Source organism: Micropterus salmoides, unplaced genomic scaffold (assembly GCF_014851395.1).
Source record: "Micropterus salmoides isolate LMB-PRFRI ecotype aquatic unplaced genomic scaffold, ASM1485139v1 Ms_hic_scaffold_11, whole genome shotgun sequence".
Lineage (NCBI taxonomy): Eukaryota > Metazoa > Chordata > Actinopteri > Centrarchiformes > Centrarchidae > Micropterus > Micropterus salmoides.
This window is the reverse complement of record NW_024040152.1, coordinates 11709858-11722777: the sequence shown is the minus strand read 5'-3', so window position 1 is coordinate 11722777 and position 12920 is coordinate 11709858. Positions and strand designations below refer to the sequence as shown.

The window sequence follows — 12920 nt, the reverse complement described above, 5'->3', positions numbered from 1 at the left end:
AGGTACAGCTAAACCAGGACTACTTTATTTTTAAATGTTTCCATGTGACATTTAATAATAGATAACGATAAAACCAGTGAAACTGCTGCATATAAATAACTTAAAATGTATGTATGGGTAGCCACATTGTTCACTTTAAGGTTTTGGGTCCCTTTTGTTACAGCTCCCATCAACCTTGCTTCCTGTTACGGTCCCACTCACCAATCAGAGCACAGGGTGTGTACATTTTATAACAACAAACGTAACTAGAGGAAAACGTCAGATAATGGCGTCAGGCGAACAGATACAGGCAGCGGTGTCAACTCACAGTTAAGTGTTTCAGTAGCGGAGCGTTTAGCCTGCCCTACAATGTTGGCATGTTGGTAATTTGTCCTTTGTTGTCCTTCAACTATGGATAACAGCTCTCTGTTTCCAGTTTTTCATGGTTCTCCGCAGGTTACATTTCCCATATGGAGCATTTCAGAATAAGAGTGTTTTGCCTGCCTGATTTTGCTGACTTGTTTAGATTTTGTTAAGTTGTTCAGCTGTCCTTGATTTTTGTGCTTCTACCATAGTTAAGTAGGCTACATAGTTAAATTGTTTATTTTTATGTCTGTTTTAACTGTGTTAATTGTTGATACATGATCGGGAGTCTGCACAGGGCATTTTATTTTGAAAATCAACCATATTCTCTATGCCGTTCTGTGTCTGACTTCCTACCAGGTTCATCTGCTCTGTGCTGTTCAATGCGCCTTCCGTCAAAAATAGACTGACAGTGAATATTGAACCTAAGCTAAACTTTAGAAAAACAACATGAATTGTTATTGCAATATCTGGCAGAAAAATCTTTTCCCCAAATCGTTCAGCCCTAGTTAGAAACTAATGGGTGAACATAAAAGAGCATGTTGCCGCTAAAGAGACATATATTTTTCTTAGGAGTAGGTGGAGACCAAAACAGAGCTGAAAGGAGAGTGAATATTTGACTTATCAGTCAGCCAGAAACACGACTCCATTTTAGTGAGTGTTGCTCTGCATTTGCTGGATCTGTAAAAAGGCAACTGTTAGCTAACATATTTGCCACAACAACTTTATAAGACTTGCCAAGGTTGCATGTACAGATTGCTCTGCTGCTGCCAAGTGGCCAAAAATTCTGTACTGCTTTGTAGAGCTGCTGCACTAGCGCAGTCATTAATAGTTTTGTTACTCCAAACCAAAGGCGGAACTCGAAAATAGCTGAAACTCTCAAAATAGCTTGCATGCTAATATGATTCAGTTTTTGAGGAGGGAATGCTGTTCAAGAAGGATAAAGGTGATGTGATACCACCCTTGCATTTTCTCAGATCTCATAACCCATAAAAGTTCTGAAAACAGCTTTCCAACTTCGTGCCTCTTTTCCAGGTTCAGCCCATATGAATGGTATGACGCCCATCCTTGTAACCCTGGATCAGATGTGGTGGAAAACAACTTCACTCTCCTCAACAGCTTCTGGTTTGGAGTCGGTTCCTTAATGCAACAAGGTATGGTGGCGCACATATCCTCTTCCCTGTCAAAAACAATACTATCAAACCACCCCCCTTTTCCTGTGCACTGCTAGCTCCCACTTTCTGCCTCTTTAACTGACAAGCTCCATGATTTCCATTTCGTGACTGTTTCATAAGACATTTACCTGTCAAGAACAACCTCAGAGCTCAGTCTAACATGACAAAGGAAAGCTGTTGTCACCTACCTGCTGTTTAAAAAGGGAAGAGGACGTGCCAAGCACTTGTCAGAGATTGTCAGCTAAGGATGGAAAACATTGCTGCATTTATTTCCTCATAACGCAGTCGTTGGCCCTGCTGAGGAGCTTTCTGAGTGTTGGTGCGAAAAGGGTAAGTTCAGGAACATGTCTGACAAATGCCAGCTGTCAGCCATGCTAGGGCTAGCTAGTGTGATGTATTCAGCGCTGTACAACTTGCACTGAGAACGACCTGCTGTGGAGAATACATATGTCTCACGTGTAACTGTCCAACAAGTAGCCTACCAGTTAAATGTCACTGCAGTCTTGTTTAATGCTAATGTATAATTTTGAACCCACTCAGTAAAATAACCTCTTTCTTCTTCCAGCACATGAACCTAACATGTATTACTAAACCTCCCACTGCAGATTTTATTCTACCTTTTGAATGAAAAATCAAAGGGATACAAATAGGTTTTCACTTGCTAGGTGTCCCTTAAAGGGATAGGTAAGCAAATGAAGGCCCAGAAATAGCATAATGAAGTCAACTGTGGAGGAAAAAGACCCAAGTAATAAAATGTTTAACCTCAATGTAACGAGACAAATCAAGGAGGCTTCGTGAGACTCGGCAGTGGATCTTTGCCCGTAAGGACGGCAAACACATTCAGCAATTCATTAAGCACAGAAGCTCGGCAGCACTCTTGTTAGACTGCATAGCAGCTCTGCCAATTTACCGATGCAGTCTATGGGTGTAGCTCCAGCGTACCAGGAAGGAGAGGAGAGAGAGAATCAAAACAAAATGAGCTAGTTAGTAGCACATGTTATTAAACTAAACAGGGAAGTATTCCCCATTATAATTCATATCATGGCTCACAGTGTGTCTGTCAATGCCCGAGCTCTAGTGTGTCTCATATTTACAATAGTTAACTGAAGCTGCTGCTGTTAAAATTCAATTTTTTCTGTGTTGCTAATAATGATAATAATAATAAGAATAATAAGAATAAGAATATTTCTACAAGATTTAAGATTTTTAAAAGGAGTGTGTTCAAAAACATCTTGACAATGATCTTAAACAACATTTGTCTGAGTTTAAAATTGACAGTCCAATTCTGGCTTTCCTTGACACTCATTTGTGCTACAGTACCTTGTAACACATGCTGCATGGTGGTATCTGCAGCAGCGAGGTGTATTTTGTCTGTGTCACATAAACAGACATCCCCTGCTTGTCTGGCAAACACAGTGACAGCAGCTGAGACGGAAGCCATTTCCTTGACATGTTTAAAATGCAAATGGACGTGTTTGAGGAGATCCAAAAAAAAAAATAAATAAAATCTACCAGCCTGTCTGTGGGAGGGAGGTGTCATAGACAACACAAAGAACACAAAATACGAGGAGGTGCAAAAGCAAACACTTTGTGTACTTCATATGCGTTCCTGGGGGTCTCAGTAGGCTTTTGCTCACAACAAACATATGTCTGATCATTCCCGTAAATTGGTTTCCGCATATAAAATATTTTTTGAAAGTATGTTTGATTTATGAGTTGACTTATTCCCAATTCTCTCATTCTCACTGACATCATTTCTTTATTTTGTAAAATATATTTCTACTCTAAATATTACTAAGATGCATGGTTTAAAGCCTAAAATATTGTTTTCATTGTTTGGTTCTTAATGCAAGTGGAACTAATCTGTGGTGGCATTTTGTTGGTGGTTAAGAGACTGGAGTTGTGACTTTGCCCCTTCTTGAGATTCAGATGAAGTTTTACTTGCCATGGAATAAACAAGTGTCATTTTTTAAAAGCAATTAATGACTAGTAAAAGCTTCAAGCTCTGAAAGGGAGTTTTTGGGCGATGACTCCACAGAGAGAATATTAAGTGCACGTAATCATTCTCATGGGAAAGCCTAGTTCTCTCATGTTAAGGTGAGGCGCTGCCAGTGGGAACAAAACCTCCAGAAAATTGGAGCATCATGTGTAGTACAATGCACTATGAATCCACAGAGATCAGCTTTTCCCCCCAGACTGACATTTCAAAAAGCATGATTAGATCCAAATTAATTTATTCAAAGGAGAATAGCAGTGTCAGGGTGACTTCTTCATGATCTCCTCTTAAGGAATGTTCGCTGTAGTGTTAGTAGTGGCTATAGACATAGTGCATCTATTCTAACTCCCTTTTTGTATGCAGATTTAGATGTTGAGAGAAGGCGCTCACACACAAGAAATAAGTGACTTGAATTGTCACATCCTCAGCCAACATTAAGTCTAAAACCATTGACAGTTTGCCTGAGTGGTGGTTAACTAAGAATATTTATGCATTACAGAGGAACTTTGAAACATAGAATAGACACGTAAAGTCCCAAATCTCCATGTTCACCTTGATATATAAATCATGAGAGTGGATGATAAAACAAATCCAAACAGAGTTAAAAATGCAACAGCACAGTTTTTTGCAGAACCCAACTAAAAGAATCAAGGCTATTTGTTAATATTATTAACAAATAATCATCTCCTGAGAAATTACCCTTTTATAAATGAACATCACCAATATTGATCGTAGCTTATTTACATTCAAGTGTGCAATATATAATTTTTTTAAAAACAATTTAGCAGTGGTATCTTTGCAACATTATAAAAGCGTACAAACAGACCCGAGTGAGGTTTTCCACGACCTCAGCTACAAGTAAAAGCTAAAGTACCTCATATTCACAATTACATTTGCATTTTTGCTCCTGCGTAAACTGATAAATAGACAATAAGACATGGCAAATAGTTGTTTGTTACTGCTAGATGTTTATAAAATGTTGGCGATTGAGAGTTGTGATGAGCTAATGTTTGCTAGGCTGCATTAGCTTAATGGTATGTAGCCAACAATAACTACTTCATTGCTTGTTTTCCAACAGATATAATGTTGTAAGACAAAATAGCTCTGGAAATGGGCTTATTCATCTTCTTTCAGAGAGTTCGATGAGAAGATCAAACACTCATATCTCTCAGTTAATGCTACGCATGGAGCTGGATCCAGGAATTAGCCTAGCATAAAGACTGAAGGCTTTGCTCTATATAAGATAGTTCTGCTATTGAGTCATTTAAAGCTCTTTTAGCAGGTATTTTGTTCATTTAACAGCTTTTGTACTTTTGCTTTTATCTTGTTCATTGACTTTGCAAAGCACATAAATAATATGACTTAAGGCTTTATTTGTTTTGGATTACAAGCAAATTCTTGAACCTGGTCACACAATTAAACATGTCTATTTTGTCACAACACGAATCCCATAGTGATATTTGCACTTTAGTGTTTTCTAGTAATATGTATAGTCTTAAACAGCTATTTACAGCATTCATTGTGTTTTGGTTACTGAACTAGTATCAGTAAGCCTATAATCTCCCCTGTACAAACAATTATATTTCCTTGGATTACAAGACATGAGTCCTTCCTCAAGGAAATGTATGGCATATTGACACCAGTTTATTTCCCTGGCACCATATGACTGATCTGCTTTTTGTATTTATTAGAGTGTTCTGATGCAGCGCCATATACTGTTCCCTGCTGACAACAGCACTTTATAGTGTGGGATTCAATTGAGTTACCCGTTGCTTCACTTCATTTTTAGTGCAACCAGAGAATGCATCTGGATCTCCCGTCTGTGAAGTCATAGTAAATTGAAGGATGCTACTGTCTTCCCTTGTTTGTAACCATGTAGCGTCTTTGTCAAACCACAAAGGACAAATCCAATCAAATTTGGTGGAAGAGGTTAAAGAGCTGACCACTCTGCCCCCCTTCTGTGGGCTTGTTACTCTTTAGAATTGCCCTCATAAATCTTCACAGTAAAGTAACAGAGTGCTCAAAGCACAAGGGTATTTTAAAGGTTGTCAGAGATGAGATATAAAGTAACTTTAACACCAGTCAGTGAGCCATTGTAAACATAGTATTATTCAGCCGAGGACCACTCAAAGTCAAGGTTGATGCAGAGGTTTACATTAGTCTGGCTAGGTATTATAACTTGATTTCTCTTTTTCTATTTTTTATACCAACAGCTATCATTTGTTCACAAAATACATCAGTGTGTACATCCAGTAAACCTAATGAGCTATGAAATTACATAATAGGAACATAGTTGGAATTATAGTTGTGTGAACTGCATGTGATATGTCAAAAAAATACCTTTGTACTACTTGATTAACAGACACTGTAGTGTAATGAATTGATAAATCTAAATTGGTGACTTCATGCCGGCAGTGCTTTAGCAGTAGAAAGCTGTTAAGTGTGATTACAGTTGCCTAATTGCAGAGTATGAATCTGGCTCTTGTTTGAATTGTACAAAAGCTATCTTCCATGTTATAGTGGTAATGACAGCAAATACAGGATATAAACAATGCCATTCTAGAAATAATACAATTACATGTGGGGGATAGTTTTTATATCCCCCCATCAAAAGCTATATATTAAAGTTTCAATTTAAACACATGTTGTTGTTGTTGTTGTTATTGATGTAAGTTAGATCTCAAACCAAAAATGGTAGTCATCTGCAACAACCGTGTGGAGTTTGTAGTGTTTGGAGTATAGTAAAAGTTATTGCTGTCAACTGTAAAGGCTTACATGAACTGAAAAAGGCTTTTATACCTGGTTTGATCTGCCTAATCTGAATTCTTAGCTTAGAGAGTGGCTAAACTGCCAAACTGGCTTCATTTTCTGTTTCCTCACTGACAGTACCTTGATCAACACCAGTGGCACTGCCAAAAACATTTGCAGGCTAATTAACAAAAACGGAAGTGATCATGTTTCTGCATTTGTTTAATTCAGTTAGTGTTGGCAGGTACAACTTTATCTAGTTAACTGCTTAATACTCTCTCACTTTGTGTTGCATACAGGCTCAGAACTGATGCCCAAAGCCCTGTCAACCAGGATCATCGGTGGGATCTGGTGGTTCTTCACACTGATCATTATATCATCCTATACAGCTAATTTAGCAGCTTTTCTCACTGTGGAGAGAATGGACTCGCCTGTGGACTCAGCCGATGACATCGCTAAGCAGACCAAGATTGAGTATGGTGTGGTCAAAGATGGCGCAACCATGTCTTTCTTCAAGGTATTGTATACACAATAAAGACTAGTTATGATTGGGTCAAGCTAATTTTTATTAAGTGTCATATTTTAAAAATACAAGTTAGATCAAATTGTGAAGGTATAGTCACTGAAATTTATTTCATCGTGTATTTTTCAATGTGAACACAGTCATAGTGTAGTTGAAGCATGTTGAGTACAAACATGTACAGTAATAATAATTTGTGTAAAGAAATGAGGCAAGATGTTGAATCGAGTTTTTTTTAATACAGTATATATATAGTATATATTTTTCTCCCTTTTTTTAGATCTTAATTCCCACAGCAAAGGCAAATACTCAAGCTTCTTCACTTCTCTACAGTGTTTGAAGTGTTCCTCCATAACGATTTTTTTATTCCAAAGTTTCAGTGTTTGCCTGCGGGGTCTTTGACTTTATTTTATTATTTTGAGCTTCGCTTTAGATGCTGCTGCTGCTGCTGCAGTGCTGAATAACACATGTAACAGAGTTACAGTTTCTCAGAGTAAGAAAATGAAAACACTGCACATTTCTATTGAAGACAGTCCATAAGTTTATGACTTTCAATAGCAAGAAAGCAAAATACGGATCCTTCCAGGGCATTTGTCTACCCCAGTTTTTATGCCCCTCAAAATTTGTAGTTGAGCTGAAAATATTGTCTGCCAACCAGTGTGTATATTGAATCCCCCAGCTTTGATTATTCAGTTAGGTTCAGAGTTTCTGCTGATATTGTGTACGTTTAATTGTGTTTCTTAAAACAGAAAGTATTTAGTTACTAATCACAAAATTGCTTACTTTTTGCATTGCATCCCATGAATGTGAAATGTCCTGTAATCATAATTACTGCACCTGGATCCAACTCAACTCGTTGACATTTGAAAAGAAATTAGCTAAACAGCTATGTAAAAGAAAGTTATTTTAGATCATGCCGTGTACTTTGATCGTATTTGTGATTATAGCTTTATAACTAGGAGACACAAGTGTTTAATTACCTCATCAGAGTTGCATGGTTCAGGTGCCTCTTGCTCTTACAGACGTGCCTAATGATATCGACTCAATGAGGCAAGGAAGCATGATAAATATTGAGGAGACCGGGAGTAGTTAAAGGGCTTTGCAAATGTTTGGAACTGGCTGGTTTTCACTAAATGTTACGGTTACATGCTAAAAGCTAAAAGAGTTCACTCAAATAACTAGCCACCAGATAGCAGATGGATAGTTATGAGCCAGGTGTGGTTCTGTGACAGTGAAACAAGAATACATGCCCAGAGTCTTAGTATTGTGGCTGTGGATTGTGGCAAAATTCACTAGTGACACATCTTTGCTTGTATGCTTTTTATTCCAATTTCTTTGTGATTTCTGATCTGATTCACTGTTTCCTTCACCTTCATGAGATATTTGATTGGTGTAGACATTTCTACAAAACCCACTATACTGTAGTTGTCCCCCCTCATACACCTCAGATATACTGTACACCTCTAAATATGCATCCTGAACTACAAAAAACTTCATCTAAATACATGAAATAATTCAACAGCAAGCAAATTTAAGTTTTAATGACCAGGTACTCTGATAAGAAGACTTTGCTAAATACTGTTCCAATTGATGATGCAGTGTTTCCCATTAATTAACGAGACCATGGTGACCCCGCCATAGTCTAATTTGCTCCGCCATAGTTTCAGAAGAACCGAAAATATTTTTACACATCTCATAACATTTCAGACCTCTAAAGTTGTGTTTTGTGGGCACTGCTGTAAGCTCACACACTTTGGCATCCGACTCGAGACAACCACTATTCTTTTGAGGTAACTACGGTAACGTTAACAGTCTGTTTGTGAGACGGCAATTAAGCTAGCCGCGCCTAAATTTGGAGTGCACACGTATTCGAGCCTTTATGGTAAATCCACTGTAACAGCCCAGTGCGAGCTGACAGGCAGGTTAGCGACTTTATCCTGTCATTTTCTTTCTTTACAAAGACAAGTGTTGCAGTATGAGAGTCCTACCTGAAGAGAGGCTGTGAAGTCTTCATGTTGCGTGATACAAGAACCACATACAACATTATTTATCAAATTGGGTCGGACTTAACGAATTTAGCGCGGGGATACACATGTGACAACGCGCGGTTTTCATAATAAGGCGTCTATAAAGTATGGAAATAAGATTAATTGGATTAGATTCACAGAAAGTATAAAATATATTACATGTGTAATTTAAGAAAGTTTAAAAAAACAATAAAACCTGGACTTGGTTGAAGATACCAGTATCTTCAACCAAGTCCAGTTGCCCTTGACTTTAACTGTTGTTGGATAACTATGACCTGGATGACTGAGAATCTTCACAGACAATAAAACTTATTCTATTTTCTATTCTTTGATTTAGGGTTTCTGGAAAAACTTTGTTGACTTGTGTTGCTGTTTCATCATCACCATTTACAGCTATACAATGGGTTTATGATCAAATAGTTTATTAGAGCACAACATCATTACAAGCATACAAAGTTCTTCATAGATAGCCTCTTAATTTTGCACCACATTAATGCATTTAACTTTAAAATGTACAAAATCTTCTTCCGGTGAGAGGGTCTGAGGCCCACCCACCATTGTCTCTTAAAATCCAGTGGGAAACACTGCAATGCCATTACTATACTGCTGAAAAAAACACATTGCATTAGAAACATAATCAGAGGTTTGTATCCACTGTTTGTGAAAAGGTTGTCACGTCACTTGAAAGCCCTCTTATGAAGAGCTGTTGTTTTGTTTAATTGCACATTGTATTGAGAGCATTGAAGGGCACACATAAGCAAGTCAACTGCTTGCAAGGAAAGTAGCATTCATCTACTGTTAAAAGGTGGAAGGAAATTACTGGATGCAGTTGTATGCCATTTTGCACTTTTAGCAGAGACAAGAAATCAATAGGGAAGCATTCTTTATCATGAGACCTTTTTGAAATACATCACATGCAAAAACACTGTTGTAATGCAAACCACCATCAGCTGTACGTAGTTGCCATATGGTCCATTTTCTTTCTGAAATCACCTGGGAGGTAAAAAAAATAAATAAATCTCTAAATCTACTGACAAAGATGCCAACTTGGCAACACTTGCTATACATCCTAATTGGTACTTTTAAGTTTTAATATCAGACTATCATATATCAGTTTTAAGCAACAATGAATTTGCTTTTACTGTAGTTTCACATAATGGAGGGCTTCTTATAATAGCATCTTTCACAATTGGAAATGGCTTATAGTCTTTAGACAGTAATTATCTCTGATTAGACATGGCATAAATGTGACCTCATATAAAATTGCATGAAATACCACATAGCCTGATGCAAGACTAATGGAGAGGCATTCTATTATTGCTGCATCAGTAGTACATATGAGAATAGATGTGCGCAAAGCTTCAATTTACTGTCCTTTAATCCTGTGACAATAGAGATCTGTAGGGGTAATCATTTAAATCTACCTGGACACTGGCTAAAGAATCTGTATTCTTGCATGCTTTTAATGAACAAATACTATATGTGTCATCTTTGACATTTTCTATTCTAGCTTAAAAGAAAATCCCCATAGGTGTAAAGTTATTTTGCCATTCATCAGAGCTAAAGAGGGACTAGCAAGATTTCATGGTTAGCAGTAAATTTAGCTTCAACACCTTGGGCTATAATGTTTGAAAGTCATTTTGTGCAAGCTCAACCTTTTAGAGTTAGAAGTATTGTATATTTTTCAACCACTTTTTCCTTGCCTGCTGCCAAGAAGACTGTTCAAATGAGGTTCAAAGGCATATATTTTTTAACTGGCTCTTTCCATCCTGTACAGAAATCTAAGGTTTCTACTTTTGAGAAGATGTGGGCCTTTATGAGCAGTAAGCCAAGCACATCACTGGTGAAGTCTATTGAGGATGGGATTCAGAGGGTGCTGAAGTCTGACTATGCCCTCATTATGGAGTCCACAACTATCGATTACATCACTAGGAGCAACTGTAACCTGACGCAGGTGGGAGGGATCATCGACAGCAAAGGCTATGGCATTGGCACTCCCCTCGGTAAGACCTGCGAATGGCCAGAGAATACATCTGAGGCTGCCAAGAAATAAACAAGCCCTTTTTATAAGTTTGCCTTTTGAAGGATGGGGGTGAAGGATTGCTTTTAGATGTGTATTTCTTTTTAGCTACCAGTCAAACAGTATGCCACAACGTGTTTATGAACCTTATTATCACAGAATCCAGCTGGCGTGTCTTCCAAAGTAAAACAGGCCTTATGTTGCTTCCAGGCTCCCCATACAGGGACAAAATCACCATAGCAATCCTAAGCATCTTGGAGGATGGGCGCCTACACATGCTGAAGGAGAAGTGGTGGAGTGGGAGCAGCTGTTTGGATGAAGAACGTCGCGAGACAGGCCCCATGGGTATCCAGAACCTGGGTGGTATATTCATTGTGCTGGCATCTGGCCTAGTGCTGTCTGTTTTTGTGGCAATTGCTGAATTCATCTACAAGCTGAGGAAGACTGCAGAACGTGAGCAGGTATATGTCCCCATAAATCACATTTTCCTAATTAAATTTTTATTCTGTGGTTTAGATGGATGGAAAATTAATCTAACACTAATTTAATTACACTTAACTAGGATTTCAGTTTATTTCCTTCCGAATTTTAAAAGAAGTTGCTAACCATGCCCATTTTGTTATGATGCTTATTCCACATAGCCTCAAAGCAGTGCTCTATTCATGGCTTTTAGTTCAAACATGTTATAAAAGGATTTGCATGCCTTCGGCTAATCCCTAGGTGTACTTGGCCATAACACCCCAACATTTACTTATTTTAACGGGCATAACTGCAAATTGGAGCATAGAGAATTAATCCATTATTAGTCATTGGAGACGTCAGAATAGCATGAATGTTGTAAATCACTAATTTGAGTCATGCTAAGTGAGGAGTAAGTGTATTGCATGCTCATGTGCCATACTTGTTCCCTCTTTCTGACACTGCAGGAATAATGAACTGTGCACAGTCTACATGTGGTGGTGCAGGTTGACATTGCTGACAGCCATGGACGCTTATGCACACATACACACACCAGCAGCAACACAGCATGAATGTTATGTTCTAATGCGTTATGTGCTCTGTAGACACTCTCTGCTGTCAGAAAAATTTAAAGCTAAGGCATTTACCCCCCGTCCCTTTCCCCTCTTCTCCTTCTTGCTCCCCTCCCCGTATCCCCATTTTTGCCCAGAGGTCTTTGTGCAGTGCCATGGTGGACGAGATCAGACTGTCGTTCACCTGCGAGAGGCGGGTGAAACACAAGCCTCAGCCTCCAGTCATGGTGAAGACAGATGCAGTGATCAACATGCACGCTTACAACGACCGACGACTCCCAGGAAAGGACAACATGAGCTGCAGCACTGGGATGACTCCCGTGTTCCCGTGACAATGTGTTCCCCCCAGGCCAAAAACCTCCTGAGCAACGTGTCAGGGGTCGTGCCAGAGACTAGAGACAATGGCATTGACGGGATCACCAGATTCACCGTTAACCACAGTGACATGGGGACACTAACAAAACATGGGCAACTCAAAATGGCAGCATCAGCCACACAGGTATGACAACATTAACCACTGTATTCCAAACCACAAGAGGTAAAAGAAATTGTTACGGGAGGTTCTGGGAAAACAGTATACCCACATAATCCGTTTCAAGTCTGATGTTTACGTGCGCAACACAAAAACACAATATACACGTCAATCGAGGAATCCTCAATCAGTGAAAAGAGTTTTTTTTTTTTTTTTTAGAAAAAATGGACTGAAGAAAGAATAAAGGCTTTGTTAAGAATGGCAATAAATGGCAAATATACATGGAGGGCAAGGATGAGATCAGTTTTGGAGATCAGTTTTGCAACACATTAAAATTATCAAGTACATACCTTTGTCCTGTTGATTTGCTCCTGAATGGCCTTTGACTGCGGAAAATAATGTTACCTCAAACATGTTGTCCTTGCTTGAATGGTTATCTCTGAATCATGATCTTTTGAAAGCATGGTTGTCAGGGACACACATGATAACCTGTAAGAATACTAATTCAGTATCTGCAGAATTGTTACTGGTGGAAACCCACATCGAGATATGACCGTTCAACAGCAAATATATGTTTGTTGAAGTTTTC

At 38.6% G+C, this 12920-nt stretch overlaps 1 protein-coding gene across 1 annotated transcript in view; it reads left to right on the top strand.

Moving 5' to 3' along the window:
• Positions 1-12331, top strand: part of LOC119897292 (glutamate receptor ionotropic, kainate 3) — a 103558-nt gene extending 91227 nt beyond the window's left edge. The window contains exons 12-16 of the mRNA XM_038710896.1: positions 1378-1496; positions 6561-6778; positions 10586-10811; positions 11039-11289; positions 11997-12331. Coding sequence (XP_038566824.1) covers positions 1378-1496; positions 6561-6778; positions 10586-10811; positions 11039-11289; positions 11997-12191 — 1009 coding nt within the window. The 3' untranslated portion in view covers positions 12192-12331. The remainder of the gene's footprint in view (positions 1-1377; positions 1497-6560; positions 6779-10585; positions 10812-11038; positions 11290-11996) is intronic.
• Positions 12332-12920: the final 589 nt, after the last annotated feature.